Source organism: Bombyx mori, chromosome 1 (genome assembly GCF_030269925.1).
Source record: "Bombyx mori chromosome 1, ASM3026992v2".
Lineage (NCBI taxonomy): Eukaryota > Metazoa > Arthropoda > Insecta > Lepidoptera > Bombycidae > Bombyx > Bombyx mori.
The window spans coordinates 16,375,669-16,393,134 of NC_085107.1; the positions used below are offsets into that span (position 1 = coordinate 16,375,669).

Below are 17,466 nucleotides of genomic sequence, written 5' to 3' on the forward strand. Positions count from 1 at the left end.
AAAGGTGGTATATGCGTTATTAGATGTTATAAGTCTGGAAGGTCGTATGTGCGATATTAAATGTAATAAGTCTGAAATGTATATGCGTTATTAGATGTTATAAGTCTGAAAGGTCGTATATGCGTTATTAGATGTTATAAGACTGAAAGGTCGTATATGCATTATTCCGGTGTCAGTTATACTTCGACCTTGTTGCTATACAATAAGCGTTCCAAATTCATCGAATTACAGGAATCGAATCCGGCTTCCGTGGTACCGTAGTTAGAGTCACCGAACAACAAGACGAACCAAATATGTATCTCCAGAATATAAAATAAAACTTCTAACAGTATTAGTAAATCAATTCACGCAGCAATTAGTAGCATCGTCATGTATTAAATTTATTAAGTCGCAGTGTTTTTTTGTAATGAATCATTGTTTCTAATCATTTGCTAAGTGACCGTATCGTATGTGGTAAGTTGCGTGGTGGTACACACCTGCACGTTGTGCAATCACACTTGACTTGCATACCAATCATATATATATCATGACCGATAGATAGCAAATAACTTCCAAGTTGCTTTACCATATAAATTGAGTAAAGAATGAAGTTTGCTTAGTAAAATCAATTTTTTATTTATTTAATGAATTATTTATGTACTATCATAATAGGAAATTGAATACCGATAGTAAATTATTAAAATTCTTCCAATACGATAATTCAATTAAAAGAAATATACACTCTGTACGTGAAATTCTAATGATTAATTTTTAACACATTAAAATGTAATAAATTTAACATTATTTATTTAACCATTATTCAAGTGAAACCGAACACCAATTACAACATACCTACGATGTTTAATGCGGAATAATCTATCCATAGCTTGGCGATTATTATGACGGCAAAAGACGCAACACGTGATACGTCCAGTGGAGTTTTGTAAAGTTGCAAAATATGAGCAGTTCCCGGTTGTTATTAATAAGTGTAGTTTAAAAATCACGCTTTAATGGCAAGCAAAACTTAAAATAAAATAAAACTTTTTTCTCCTCGTTGTCAGGCTATAGTAAAAAATATTGTATAGCTATCGGTCCTTGATAAGATTGCAAATTTACAAATTGATGTGTAAAGTCGGAGAAAGTTATGATGAAAGATTCCGTTGAATTGAAACAGGTCGAGCCAGTAATAGCGTGTTGAAAATCTTTTTTTAAATCATAAGTGTATCTTGTAAGCTAAGCCACATTGTAGGTATACCAGTATGTTTTCCAAAGTAAAATTTTTTTTAGTAAAACTGTCAAAACCAAACATAAGAATGGTCAGAAAATAAACTAAAAGGCATACGGAATAATAGTGAACAAATGTCCATTTACTGCAGCATATTTTTCTGTTCCGGTGGCTATAACATTGATCCCTTCACCTTGAAATCTGAAGGAATAATACTTATCCCAATTATAAATTGACTACTTCAAATTTATTGAAATAAGTAAATTTTATAACAGCAACACTACTAGAAGTACAGCTTCAAGCAATGATAGGAGGCAACCCTACCGGAGGCGAGGACGAAACTCCCCAAGATGCTTGCGAAACGCTTTTCCTATCCCGGGGACTCGATCTGACTTCACTTCCAACAGTTCATCAAATTTTTGATGACCAATCTCTTCAGCAGTGAGTATAAAACACGAATTAGTTTGCTTTGAGTATTTTAAGTATTGTACATTTCATATCTTTAACTGATCATCTTGACAAAAGTTTCTATAAACTCATTAACTGCACTAAGTTTTAATGTTTATTCTTTTTTTATCACGACTTTAACACACTGTATTTTTTCCATACAACTTTGTCTTGACTAACAAACATAAACACATATAACCGAGTGTAAGGGTAACCGAGTATCTCTTATAAGAGGTACTGCTGTTTAATAGAAGACACCAGACAAATAAATGGCAAGCGAAAAATCAATATAGAAAATTGTTTTTCTCTCACGCTGAAGCCAGCTACAAATTTTATTTCACATTCTGTATAATATATAGTATTTTATATGTTAAGATTTTCAGTATTGCATGCGTGTTTTAAAATTGCATTATAGCAGTAGTTTAGTGTGTGTATTGAGAACTTATATCGGATGTTTTTCCCTATTAATTTGTCTCCATAAATTTTATAATTCTTTGTTAATCTTTTACACTCACCTATGGTCGACTGATTTACGTTTTCCTTTGCTATCTTATACTAACTTATACTACAGACTAACATTATTTTCAATAAAATTTTATCTGCGCCTTAAGTAGCGTGTCTTTGTGTTGTATGAACTGTATAACGTCATCGTAAAATTGTTTTAAGTTTCTAAGAGCAGTGCCAACGATGTGTTAATATAATGATATCATTCTGATGTAGATGATACTTTTTAAAGCGATTATTTTGTATATAAATTACCTCGACACTAAAATCGTAAATGATAAGCAATTTTTTTTATGCAAATCAGAATAATTAATAAATAAATCGTGAGACAGCTTGCTAAAATAATGAATCACGAATCACGAATTAAAATCTGAATAACATAGAAACGAAATGTTGAAGATAATATTTTTTAACGTATTTCGCCGGCATCTTGTAATGTTTTTTTTTTTCATTTATTTATGATGTGTTTTGATTTAGGCACTGCTCCAGCCGCGAATATAACTTATAAAATTAACAAACCGCTACTTAACTTATACTAACAGATTTTCAGGGATCCGTCACAGTTGAAAAATAATTGAAAAATAAATTATTCAAAATATGTTTGTTATATATTATTTGAAACCTTTATATTTAATTTTAATTTACTTACATATTATGGCTAGGATGAATATGGATAAACTTGAGATTTTTTTTCTTGGTATACCAACATAGCTGTCGTACACGACAAATAATATTTTATTGAATGTCACAGCACAATATATATAGTTTCTGCAATTCACTGGCATTACAGCAACACCTCAGTTTTTTTTAATTGCATATGTAGGTACATAGTAAGAGAAAAGCTTATGGTATAGCTGATTGTAGTATTATTATTATTAGCAAGCAAGATTCTGACATCGACGAACATCGAGATACTTGTGCGGACGTCATCTTATTTGATGTTATTTGTATGTTAAACTACAAAGGTAAGTAAAGTGTAAGTATTACTGTAGATAAGACATATTCCATTTTCAGAAAATTTGCTTAACTAAACTGACAGAGTTTTCTAAATATATTTGATAGTAAATATAAGATAATGCATGTTCAGGTAAAGTCAAGATTTAATGCGCATTCGTATTCTCTTTGTGTAGCATATTTGCGTATTATAACTGCTAAAAAATATGTAGCTTATATTAGCTACAAATCAGTAAGTTATCGAGAGTGCAATTTAATTTTTATACATGTTTATTAATATAATTCGACGCTTGAAAGGCAAACGTGACTAAGCGACAACAACTGCTTTGTACATAAATGATAGGCAATAACGATATTCGATGCGCAAAAAAAATATTTTCCCAGGTCTATTAAAATTATTTCAATCCTACAGCTAGATTCGTTAAAATAGAATTTTTTCAGGTATTTCTCAGGTATATTTTAAATTAATTTCAACTTTAAATTAGTCTACTGTAAAGTTCACGCATTGTCGTTTAGTCACGTTTGCCTTTCAAGCGTCGAATATGTTCCAGTTATTATATGGACGTATTCTGATCGTTGTTTGCTTTAACGTAAATAAATAACTCATAATCATAATTACTATATCTGTTTATCTACTTAAACATCGGCGAGATCAGTCGTTCTTCATGAGCCACAATGATTTACAAGTACACATTATCTGCGTGTTAGTGTAATCGCACTGCAATTTAATGATTGTTTACAAAGGTCAACAGTATTCAATTACGTTAATCTGTACACAGTTATGCGGAGTAACGCAAAAGCAGTATCACATATTAATAGTTTGCTGTGTTCTGGGAATGTATTTAGGGAATTGTCACGTGTTTTACAAAATATGTATTGTATTTAGAATGATTGTGACTTTTACCAAAAGCGGACGGTAAGAAGTGGACGAAGATAAATGACGAAAATCTTTGTGATTTCTGATAATCTTAAAGTATGTATGAACGTAAATCATCAAAGTAAATATGAACAGTTCGCTGTGCATGTTTTGATATAAACTTTATGCTATGAGTTTTGGCATAAACAACTTGAAGTTAAACAAAAAACATTCGCAAGGCGTGGTTACTTAGCTGTTGATAAAAATAAATAAAAGATTGAAATTGTTTTATTTTATTTATTACAAAGTAATTTAAAATTACTGAAACATTCGTTATTACATCGGGTAATACTGGTCGATGTTTAAATAACTTGGCACTATTCAAACTGACGATGAGGTAGACGATTAATGCTATTCACAGATCTACTTAACTTACGATCGATTACATATCGTTTAACACAATCACATATCCAAAAAAAATAAAATAAAAAAAAAAACGATCAATATTTTCGTAACGACTTCAAAATATATTAGTTGCCTATTAGACCAAGTAGTTGCCATCAGTCACGAATTTAATTTATTGAAAATCGTGGAGCGTCAGTTTAACAAATCATAAGATCATAATTCGGTGGTCAGTAATTCGGCCCTTTCTACTACTATATGCAATTCAGTCTCTCTGTAAGTCTTTCCATCTGGCATAACTATCTGCACCTTTTTTTTCTTTTCATTTTCATGTCTTACAATGAAAAATATCGCAATAGCTACGAGAGTTAACGCTAATACTATACCAATAACAACAAAAATCCAGAAATTCTGCTTGAATGGACCGCACCTACTGTCGGTGTAAGTCGGCAAAGAGACAAAATATCTTTCTAGTTCGTACCAACACGCAATATTTCCGCCTTCGTCTTTAAGGGCTTTACGCCATTCGTCGGCTAGTTCACAACTGCATGGTACGTCTATGTTTAAACCGTCCACTCGCCGATTCAGTCGAGTGCGATTGTACATTAACGATGATGGGTTTAAATTCGTTATCGTATTATTGTCAATCAATAATTCTTGTGCTCCTGACACAGATGCTACTTCCAATTCTACTGTGAATCCAAGTAAGGCACCCTTTTTCAAGTTTGTCACAGTATTATTTCTAAAAGTTATGGGTCCCCTTGTGACTATATGAAAGGCGTCTCCTTCCACTGTTTCTATATTGTTATTTTCGATAAGGACCCTCTTTGGTGAGCTAACAAGGAACGTTAAACTATACAAGGATCTGGCGGTAACTCCTTCCACGCGGAAAAGATTCGTAACTTCTACGTCAGAGAGAAACCTACTGGGTAAAACGTTAACGGTACCTCCGCTTATTACGAAATTTAACATTGAGAATTTTTTGAAGACTTGTATGTCCATATTTTCGTACACATTGTTCGTAAGTTCTACATTATTAACACCGAAAAGACTAGAAAACGCGAAAGGTCTTGCATTAACAAATTTGCTGTTCCTGATTATGATGTCGTTAAACCGCCCTTGTATTGCGTGTGACGCTATTTCATCAATCGTTGAATTGTCTATTGTTATCCTGAGACCTGGATTCATTTCATTTTCCCTCGGAAACGGCAACCACGCCAAAGCTCTCTCATTGATGATAACGTGTTGAACATTTCTGATCTCGATGTTCCGTAGATTGATAAGATCTCGGACGGTATCCGACAGGAATGATATTCGTCCGCATCCGTTGATAAAAATTGCTGTGATGGTGGATGGTACCCGGTATGGGCCATCTGGTCTTAGGGTTACCTCCTATGGAAAAATATGAAATAAAAATATTACGTTCCTTTGTTGTGAGTATGTCTTATAAATGACTTTAGGTATTCAATACAACAGATAAAAATCTCATAGTACTTCTAAGTATAATAGTTTTGTCTTGTAATGAGCAACATGGAACACAGTTCAAAGAATTAATACCACGGCGAGCGTTTGAATATAAAACTTGAATCGGTGTAAATTTTAGGCATGTTTCGTATTGAAAAACAATTTTGTTTGAAAAATTCATTTCAGTTCAGTTCATTTAACGTTTCGTATATGGCATACTGACTCTATTTTTTGTGTTTAAACGATAGGATAACAACTTAACAATTGATTTGACATTCTCAGCCCCAACACAATGTATGGCTTTGAAAGATTTATTTCATTAAGCTGTAATTATATTTATCGAATTACCTAACGCTAACACGAAGACCTGAGCTATTGCCTATTTGGCAGAAACAATAAAGTACATTTAGTAAATAACAAGTAATATCGCATACCGAGTCTGCACTGGTGCAGTTGCATATGAGTCTCGTGAATGAGTCGCAGCTACAATCATCCTCCTGGCAGACGGTTACCGTGTTGCTCTGTGCCAGGGAGGTGTTTAACACGAAAATAATCTGCCACCACGTCGTCCAACGCATGCTAAACTCATCACGTCACCATTTCAATCACGCACTACCTGAAATAGTAAATTACATTAATAAATGATCAATGTAAACTAGCGAACACGGCTTTGTTAAGAGTTATATGTTTCATTAGCACAATTTGCACGATCATAGCACCATCACGGTAATTTTAGTTTCGTAGATGTTTCATTGATTATGTCATTAATCTCTAACTTACTATGATTTATAAAATTAATCACAACGAAATTGATTCGGAGTCTGTTATCAATACAGGTTTTACGCGAAAATTTTTACTATTATTTTAAGTAATTATAAAAATGTTAGGAAATCCCGTAGTCGTTTCTCAAAGTGTTATAAAACTACGTGTTCGAAAGGTAATAAAGTGGATCTGAGTCAGCTAGGTATATCGTTATCGGGCCACGTTATCAGATACGTCGGCGGGTCGGCTCGCGGGCAAACGTTCTAGTGTGTGATTTTAGCAAGGCTATCGGGGGAGATAGCGTCGCGTTTGATAGTCGTGACAGCACGACCTCTTTTCTTCTGTTCAAACGATTACAAATTATTTTAAATAATAATCGATCGATATCAACTTTTATGCAGCAAATAATTTTATTACTTTTTCGGCGATCAAAAAAAAAAACAAGCATCTGACTGTTTATTTTTTTGCTAAATTAAGTATGTAAATTGTTGCGAAGTATTTTTCTAAAAATTACCTAGTTTATTTACATAAGGGCACATGTTTTGAATTGCGAAACTACACTAAGTGACCTATATGCTACTATAATTTACAGGTTACGTGACTTATCTTTAGTTATTTTCAAGTTTATAATTCACATTAAATTTAGTCTTGCAGTCTTAATGGATAGCGTCGATACAAGAAATTAACTTATTTTCTTACATGGAATCGCTTTAAGCAATTATAAACGTTTACAATTAATGGTTTTATATTTTAATTATATTGATTTTCAGACTAACTAAGTAGTAGGTATACTTTATTAGTAAAAAAATAAAGAACATGGTATACATTAAAAACAGAAAAAATCGGCCAAAAGGCATAATGGATAACTATAGCGCAAATATTATTATATAAGGATTATTTCTTATTTCTAAATAAAGAATAACTTTATTTTCTTTTAAAACCTTAATATTTTTTAAAAAGAAAACGTTTCTATTGCATTTCTATATTCGTTTGTTTTCTAAATTAGTTTGTTACTACAGCTACACAACTGGTGTACGTTCTATTTTATTGCTGTAGTCCTTTATTTTTATTTATTTATTTATGTACACACAGAAAAAAAAGACATAGTACAGAGTAATAGGAAAATTATGTACAAAGGCACTGCTTATTTCTTTAAAAAATCTCTTCCAGCAGACCTGCGAGAGGATTATGAGAATAATAATAAAAAGTGATAAGTGTGTGTAGAACAAATAGCACATAACTAAAATAACAAATACAACATGTCCTCTTCGTTGTATCAAAAATTTAAGACATCTTTTGTTGAATTTATTGATTTTATACTCAAGTTTGTAAATGTTGACATTTGGCTGACTTTTATAGTATTAAGACACATAGATATTTAAATTACAGCATTTAAATTACGCACAGCAAATTAATCTATTGGTACGTATGAATGCTATTCAATAGGTTTTGAATTAACAAAGTTTTATTTTTGATCGTCAAGTGCATCTCTAAACGTATCCTATGATATTTTGGCACGGCCGGGAGCTGTTTCGATGATTCATCCTAAAAGCACATTTCTCGGTAGTTAATGATTAGCAATATGAATAATGAGTTTGTTTACGCAATTACGCGCTGTGTTTCCGTTCACGTAGAATAATCACGGTATTGTGGCCGTTTCGAGCGTACCTAGTATTTTCCATGTCGACGCTTAGCGTGATATTTGAGTTAGCAGGAAATTGGTAATTTTGTTGCGTTCGTGGTTTAAGTAAGACGTGTTTATTCATAAGTTAAAGGATTATGCCGTGGTTTGAAGCAGCCACAGAGTTACTTGCCGGATCTTTTCAGTGGATCGCGATTCCGATCTAGTGATAATTTCTGCGTTAGCAAATTCTCTCAGGTTGAGCTCGTGAGCTCACCTACCTGTCCGCGAGAAGCAGGTAGTCATTCAAATAATTTAAATGATATTAAATTATTAAAGTGGATTGATCTGGCGGCTGGAATCAATTTTAATAATTTAAATAATAATTTATTTATTAACCTTGAAACATTTACACATAACAGTTTGCTAAAAACTCTCCACACTAGGCACTGCCTGTCTCGTGGAGAGTTTTTTTTACAGGAGTATCTTAAAAAAATTTTTATATTTAATAAATTAATTTTATAAAAAAAATGTTAATTACAAACTACGAAGGAAGAAGATCGAGTTATAAAATTGATGAACTCGTTTAATGTACGGTAGTTATATCGTAGAAAGTATTGTAACACCGCACGAGCAAGAACCGTCATCCTTTCTGTTCCTGTCGTGAAGCAATAATGCGCTGTTTTTAAGTAAAATATCAGTTACAAAATTCAATTGATTCGTCCGACCTAACTTTGGGCGTTCACGCTGTGACTCGTGTATGTGGTACACAGTAACCATTTAACACCAGTTGGGTTTCAAACTTGCCACTTTATACGTCAGTAAAATCCTTTTAATTAAGTGTAAATTAAAAGAGCCAACTCCGAGGCCACCGGTACGATTAATATTAAAATGCTTATACCAAAGAAACTCTTAAAACTGCTTAAGGTGAACTAAACCATTAGCGATATTTATCATGAATTATACTTACCAAAAAAAAACCTGACTGCTTTATTTACAATCTTGCTACTTTTAAATATTGTGTGCAATGTATTCACGACTGTGTCTAGATAATAAAACAGGTTATTTGTTTGTCTTTCTATCGCTCACGATTTCGTCCGTGTGGTCTTTCCCGGTCGAATAAAGTTAAACTTGTACATCTATACTTCTATCTTTACGATTATTTATCTTCTTCATAACAAAGAATAGGTTCACATTATTGGCATGTATTGCTTTATATATGTAAATTTCGAGACCGTGGAAGTGTTAAAGCGTTCAATCCGACCAAAAAATTCCTTTTAAAAACGTTGTTTTCAAAAGGTCGCTTTGTAAGTAACATTGGTTACGAATTTACGATTGAGATTACGTCATGCTCTAACATAAAATTAAATTAGCTTGATTAGATCACTACATAATAATAGTTGTTGAAGATAAGCTCGAAGGTGTTCTAGTATTTTTGTTTATTTTATTAAAATTAATATTTTTCAATACATTAGGTGACTTGTTAAAATAATTCCTAAGATTTGCGTGCTAATTATGAAAAAAACCTTTTAAAAAGTGGATTGTATAATTAAGTCTTTCATGGGCAGTAAGGCGCGCACCCATTCCTTTTAAATTTGAAAGAAAAGGGTATAATGCGGAACGAACACTCACGTGCACGAACAAGTTTGCGTTTTTATTGTTATATACTAGAACAATGTACGCCTTTCTTTTGCTTTGCTGCGGAGTTGGCCCTTTTAATGTACATTTCGAGTAATAACTTGTTATTTTACATTAAAATTTATTCTTTGATAACACCCGCTAAAACGCCGTCAATATTTGATAGACACATGAAATCATGTCTAAACATTTTCGATCGAGAAACTTAAGTTTATAACGCATTATTTGATACCTAATAATAGTAATTTGTACTAGGCTTAATTATTCAGGATTGCACATTTGTTTACCTCGCGCGAGCTGGCATCGAAGGTAAATTACAAAATTTGCAATCGGTGACATTTGCGGTCTATGTGCTCTCGAGATTTCTCAGTACAGAGGAAATACGATAGTGCTCTTTCATTAAGAAGTTTAGTTAGCCCACTGAGTTTCTCGCCGGATCTTCTCAGTGGGTCGCGTTTTCGATCCGGTGGTAGATTCTGCGAAGCACTGCTCCTGCTAGGGCCAGTGTTAGCAACACTCCTGGTTTGAGCCCCGTGAGCTCACCTAGACGTCAAGGAGAAGCTAAAATAGCCTCTCAAGTCTATTAGAGCATAGAGCATAGGTAGGAAAAAAAACGTTTAGATTTGTTTTATGATTGATATTTTGATGATGACTATATTGCTGATGTCCCCAGTTTTACATTTTGAAAATCGAAATAAAAAAAAAATTCAACATAATACTTCTGACAAGGTCAAATAAGACGTTTAAATAGTCTTCTTTTATTAAGTTTTCAATATTTTTCTCTTCTAAATAGATTTTAAATAAAATGATTTTTTTACGCCTAATTAATTATGAAAATGAAATATATTAAAGTGGCGTTACTAACTCAGGTAACCTCATCACAAAAATTAAACTTATAAACCTTGAGGTCAATTAAATGATAAACGTAGCCTATTTAATGCGTAATTTGTACGCACTGCTCATAAAGTAAATTGGACGAGTGAAACTTGGTTCTTTAAAAACATTTCATTACATTTTCTGCCTGATAACGGAGTAAGTGAAGTGAATTTGAAACTGACGAAGGTTGGGAACAATAAATCAATCAATAATTTAAATATTCGCGTTACATTAGCGGTAAACATCTGTAGCGAAGAGTTTTATCGCGCATAAATATTTGGATAACAGTTACTTTATCTCTGTCGTGACCGCTTTGAGTCTATTCGGAATGTACAGTTTCCGTATCGTTTCTTGTCTTTTGATCATATTAATTAACTTATCTTAATTATTATTTTTAACTTGTGCTAGTAAAATCGACTAGAATTACAATAAAAACATTTACACAATACAACAATAAGTATGTAATGAATCATAATATTTAATCGTGAACTAAGTAGAATAAATGTAGTGTTTCAACTTGACTTCTTTGCAATAATGCGGAAAAGAAGTGCAACGTTATTGCGTCGAGTTCGTGACAGTGGCAACAGTCTTTTGAGAATCATATCGAGCAAGATCGAGGGACTGCTGATCAATAGCCTTTGCAGTAGGCACTTGGAAGGAGAAAAAATAAAAAAATAAAAATGTAATGGTATAAAATGTATATAATGATAGTTATGTGTTAGATTTTTTAAGTTACTAACATAGATTATAAGTAATTACTACTAACAAAATGTTAAGGTTTTAAAAAAAAAACTGAAATAATTAATAAATAAATAAAATAGCTCAATATGTGTAAAATGAAGTACATAAAATGAAGTAACTACGTGCGCTAACGCTTGTTCTCTTAAACTTTATTGAATTAACTCTTAACTGGTGACTTCCCGACATTCATTGTTCTGAAATTTAAATCGACCGGGTTTCCCGATAGTCTTTCATTGGCCGTCATATTAGCTTTTAATACGGATTTTACAAATAATCACAGTAATCGAAAGGATATGGTAGTTTAACTATGTGTAAGTACTGGAAAATGTTTATTCATAATTAATTCATTTGACAAAAATATCGTGATTTATAATACTTTTTCTGCTTATTCAGGTTTTTCGTTCGATAAAGTTTTTGAAATAGGATCGTTAATCAAGAATTAGATTACTAAAATCACAACCATTAAAATACTTAACGTCAATATAACCTTGAATTTACTGTCTAAGTTACCTAAACAAAGATGAGATTCAATGGAAGTCCTTTTTATATTTCGTCCGGTGTCTGTTTACACTGATTGAGAGTTCTTAAAATTACGTCTCCGGTCTAGGCGTCGTCAGTTCGGTGTGTTTGCATATAACAGCACTCGTGGGACCGACGCTAAGGTGTAATTATTATACACTCTCGCTATCGTCATCATCTACATTTAAGATAATCTCGGCTATTTAATCCGTACAAAAGTATCCATACATTTCCTTCCGGGGGGAAACCATGGCCATAACGACAGTAAATGTTTCCATACTATATGCCCTCTATAGCTACCGCTGCCCTATCCAATATTTCATTAGAAAAGGAAACAAATTATGTATTAACGAAAAAATGTGTGATCAAAAATATGTTCGAAATAATAATAAAATTATACAGTTTTGGAGGAGGAAACAGGGTAATACGAAAATATCACTTTCTAATCATTTTAACATACACATGGAACTTATAGTGCATGCAGCAATTGTGGTTTTTGTATCTATTCGGTTTTCGTTTCAGAGGGAGAGAGCAATACAATAGACTAAAAATGTTCAAATTTTATGGGCATCCATATTTCCTAGACGTTGATTATAAGTAATTGATAAAAGCTTGCTCTGTAAGTTGTATAATTTCAAAACAATCATGGTTGCCGGAGTGTTTGTAAATTGCCCCGGGGCTTGCAGGTTCGTATGTTGAGCTTTATGGCGGCTACGGTTTCGTGTTACCGGTGGACTCACTGCTATCGTTCTTGCCTTGTGTATGGTTTCACTGCGTCCAGCCTCACAACGTAACCACATTCCAATCGCATATCATATATTGCACTACTTTCGATCATACATTCTGTTGTCGTATTTCAATGATAATTATGCCCATTTAGTCTTTAAAAATGCAAAAATATCGATTGAAGTCATTCAAGCAATACCATGCCTCATCAGGTTGTAAGAGTATTGCGGCAAATATCTTCGTCACAGCGGTTTTTCGCACAAAAATATAGTCATAAAGGACTGAAGGCTGACGAAGCAAGTGTTAGGTGTATTAAAATTTTACAGTGCACAATCTGTAATTAAAACTTAAACCATAATTAAAAGCCCTTCGTTGCGTCTAGTCGATCATGGTAAGCGCTCGATTAACAATTAATTATATCTTTTTTTAAGAAAATTAAATTGAAAGAGAATAAATTGATGAAAAAATCACGCAATTGTACTCGTGACTTAACAAGTGAACGGGGCGGATTTGTATCATAGTCCGTCTGCCTGCTATGTCTGCCATGGTATCTACCACGCCATTTTCGGACTAAATATTGGAATAGGCATTATTCTAGAGCCACCGAAACCAGTGTGCGTTGCGGTAACGGCTTAACATAATTAGAGTTGCCTATCCGTCTGTGTTAATTAGATAGGTTGGTAATGGTGTAAACGGTATAAAGAAGTTTTAAAATCATGATTTAGGCACTAAATTAGATTAACAGTAATTATGTCACGATTCTTAATGCTACGTACAGTGACGGTTTGAATTCTGTGCCAGTTGTCTAACTGGTTCGTCGAGTTCACAAAGCGTGACGTCATACAAGATGCTGATGATGCACTATGAAATTTTAAATATTTGGAAAATGCTAAGCAGTGACTCAATATTTTACATTGTACATAAAAGCAGGCTCAAGTTACTTAATTTACATAAAACGATCGTTGCGTAATATTTATGTGTCTATTATGTGGTAAATCTCGTTGTGACTAGTTTTACTTTTGAATGTGATTTTGGATATTTTTATTTAAAAAAAAGATGTAAGTAGAACTATCATATATGAATTTATCTAAAAAGAACATCTAAACACAACTTAGACATACCAAAGCTCGGACCGTATTGACCCTTTCATTCTGTTTTGAAGCTAACCTTCAATGCAATAGACGCATATTTTAAAACGTGATCTGCAGCTTTTCTAGTGACATAAGCGAAATATATTAATGGATATGTAATCATAAACTGATACCTAATAAAAGTCCATTGTTTACAAAGTTCTCGGAACTCGAAACGAAATGTCAGTTCTGAAAATCAATCGAGAGAAACGTAAACTTATAAAATACTAGCGACCCGCCCTCGCTTCGCTTCGGAAACATTAAAACACAATAGAAACAAAAAAAAAAAAAGTAGCCTATGTTCATCAGGGACAATGTCGGCTTCTAATGGAAAAAGAATTTTTCAAATCGGTCCAGTTGTTTCGGAGCTTATTCGAAACAAACAAATCTTTCCTCTTTATAATATTAGTATAGACATCCGCTCAAGCGATTACGAATCGAAGAAAATATTATGTACTTTACTTTGAAATTTGTTACAAAATAAAGTGTTTATTGCGTTGTTCTCACTTCGAAATGAACATGTGTAGGTATGAATAAAACTAAAATACTTCATAAATTGAACTGGAACTTTGTGCAGTTGTTCTTGGCACTTCGGGGAAGTTTCCTGGTATAGTATGACTTGCGAACGGCAGGAAGAGCGCGAGGAGTACTTTTAACAAATGTTCGAATTACTGTGAAGCGCGGCCTTCTTTCATTAGTAAGTAATACAAAAAAAAAACCATTAAATCAGGGGACACAAATGATATATTACAGAAACGATATTGAATGAAGTTATAATAATATTATGTTATTCAAGCGTTGCCTTTTTTACATGACTTTACTGAGTTGACTGAGGGAAATATATATTTTTTGTGCTCAATATGTTTTATTACCTTACTTTGATTAAAACTATTGTAGCTCGTCATTCCTCCTTAAGAATAAAAATGAAAAAAAATCTAATCACCCTAACATATAGTTTGATTAATATAAATATTCATTAGCATTTGCGTGATATTCGACTTAAAGATACAATATATAGGTACCCTCCTATAGCACGGTATTTTACAACACAGTTACACTTAAACACGAAAACAAAAAATCTCCAAAACCCTCTCGGTACTTCTAAAACATGATGAGATTTTTGGTTAAAATTATTTAGAAAATTACATTATGCACTATAAATAAAAAATATATGGGAATAGCCGAATTTATACTGCTTATTTTTTATGTATAATAGCTAAAACATACATACAGGCATTGTAAGGGCATTGTGATGTTTCATTCAGAAAAGTTACTCTCCTTTTTGTACTGACTTCTCAAATAGCACGGTTTCGCACAACGCGGAGCTTTGTAGGAACGTAAAATGTGTTATAGGAGGGTTTATCTGTGCATTATATAATCGAAATAACAAGCAAACCGGCTAAAATAACGGTATTTGGGGCCTTGTACACTTGAGTATCGTCTAGGAATTTTTATTAAAAATCCACACTATACTTACATACAGTCCCGCGACAGATATAAATTTAGGTATAATGCAATAAATATATCTGTCCATAGATTTTAATTCGTTCCTAAAGCCGTTTTCTTCGAGAATGAGTTTCAGTATATTTTTCGTTGCTTGTTCATTTCATACATAATAGATATACAAAATTAATCAAATATAGCGTCATTACTTACACGAACATTTTGTAATGGTAGGTACCTAACTAACACGTGAATACAAGGAAAATGTAATTATTAAAAAACATCGCAATGCAGTTGATATTGCTTTACTTTCAATTGTTATTTGCTATTATTTCAGAATCACTACCTATCTAAGGCAACAAAGTTTCGTAGTAAATTCACAAGATTCACATTTTCGAATTTTGAACTTTTTAGTTAGAAGGTAAGATCAAAATAATAAAATGTCATGCGATAATTTTATTATGGTGTATTGAACATATTAAAGTTGTGGGTACTCGTATAGAAGTGTTTTCTTAATTTCAACTAAAGTTCAAGTAATAATGCGCTACAAACCTATATATTAAAAAAAAACACCTGTGTTCGGTATTTTTTGGAAGATTTTATGGCCTACGGCTGTTCGGAATTGAAAACGTCAATAAATAATTGATTTGAATATGGCATATGAATTTCGATTGCATCTATAAACGAATGAACACACAAATAAACGAAACCCATTCAAGCTTTTAAATCTAAATTATTTTATGAGCCACGTGCTCTTAAATTTTGATCTGCTGCCAATATTACCAGGCACAGCATTCGAATAGTAAACAGTCGCAAAAACACATCAAAACATAGACATATATTACTAACCTCCCACTAGTTTCCGTAGCTAATACAGCACGTCAAACATCTGTAACTGTCTAGTTTGAATATTTCAATTTAGGAAGATCAATGAGTAAACATATTTTCACCTGAATTAAGTTTGTACGAGAGTTAGGATATAAACTGTCTTGCGTGTAAAATAAACAATAATACGTGTTATTCGTGCCGTTCCCGCGCAACCGACTGACTTAAAACAGACAGCGGGCTGCCAGCACTTATTTTAGAATTCGGTAAGAGACGAAATAAATATACATAAAGTGCGGATGTTAGGGTAACATCGGAACCTAGCCGGTATTTATGGTAGCACACGTAATTAGATCTTATTTAATTGTAAGGTCTTACTGTTTACAGAATAAATGTTTTTATTTTCTAGTAGTTTCATTAAATAATAAATATAATACCTATAATTAGGAAAAAAGGAATAAAATTTTTGAAATAACAATAGTTATATTATAGACTTTAATTTCTGAACGCAAAAATGTCAGCGAGCGTCGCGTCCACCATGACAACAATCCCTTTTTAAACCCAGCTGCCAAGAGCAACGCATCAATTTTGTATTTCTCTTATATGAAGTTCTTAATCTATACTAATATATAAATCTACAGTGGTTTTCACGGATGTTCCGTTATGATTACTGAACCATGCATCCGATTGACTTGAAACTTGGTATCCACGGATCCATCCAATGGATTGGCTAATATTTATATGAGTGTTGGACTCCCTAATAATGATGACAATAAATAATAATGTTAATTTTAAAGCCCACCGAAGCGGGTGAGTATGGCTATTTTAAATAAAATTCGATCCTAATTTGACTTTCAAATTCGCTTCATTGCTTCAACAAGGAATTTAGCGATATCAAGGATGTATTGGTACGACCTTCGCAGGATCGTCGTCCTTGTAAATATGACCTTAAAGATCGAAAAAGGTCTGCGGGAATGTATGAAATTCGTTTTATTTCATCGTTCGCTCGCGCGTAGACTACCCATTTAATTTTAAAAGACACATTGAACGAAATACTCTGTATTTTCTGGTCAACAACTGAAAATACTATTGTTACGCCGGTAAGAATAATGCCATATATCGCCGAATAGTCGAACGAATATCGAAGGATCTAGTTTGTCATATAAAGGTATAATAAATATCTCAAAACAATAAATACAGTCCACGCTCAATTACCACAACGCAACATAGACTTTTAATTAAAATGCAAAATCAATACATGTACATGTAATTTATTAGAAAAGATTGAAAAAATATTCTGAAAGCTGGCAACATTTTCTACTCCATAGACGTCATCTGGCTCCCAGAGGTGCGC

At 32.8% G+C, this 17,466-nt stretch overlaps 2 protein-coding genes across 7 annotated transcripts in view; one reads left to right on the top strand and one right to left on the bottom strand.

Moving 5' to 3' along the window:
• LOC101743860 (E3 ubiquitin-protein ligase MYCBP2) overlaps positions 1 to 17,466 on the top strand; it is a 153,689-nt gene that overhangs the window by 27,682 nt on the left and 108,541 nt on the right. For all 3 annotated transcript variants that reach the window (XM_038011328.2, XM_038011351.2, XM_038011346.2), the window contains exon 34: positions 1,480 to 1,645. In XM_038011328.2, coding sequence (XP_037867256.1) covers positions 1,480 to 1,645 — 166 coding nt within the window. The remainder of the gene's footprint in view (positions 1 to 1,479; positions 1,646 to 17,466) is intronic.
• LOC101736424 (uncharacterized) lies at positions 4,249 to 16,395 on the bottom strand. Of its 4 annotated transcripts, none has more exons than XM_012696288.4 (3): positions 16,238 to 16,395; positions 6,266 to 6,447; positions 4,249 to 5,759 (listed from the first exon to the last, which is right to left on the bottom strand). In XM_012696288.4, the coding sequence occupies exons 2-3, from the start codon at positions 6,407 to 6,409 to the stop codon at positions 4,584 to 4,586; spliced, it is 1,320 nt and encodes a 439-aa protein (XP_012551742.1). In that variant the 5' UTR covers positions 6,410 to 6,447; positions 16,238 to 16,395; the 3' UTR covers positions 4,249 to 4,583. The 4 variants fall into 4 exon arrangements, with proteins under 4 accessions (XP_012551742.1, XP_004933168.1, XP_021208191.1 ...); XM_004933111.5 differs by having other exon boundaries at positions 16,137 to 16,393; XM_021352516.3 differs by lacking the exon at positions 16,238 to 16,395 and adding an exon at positions 15,501 to 15,681.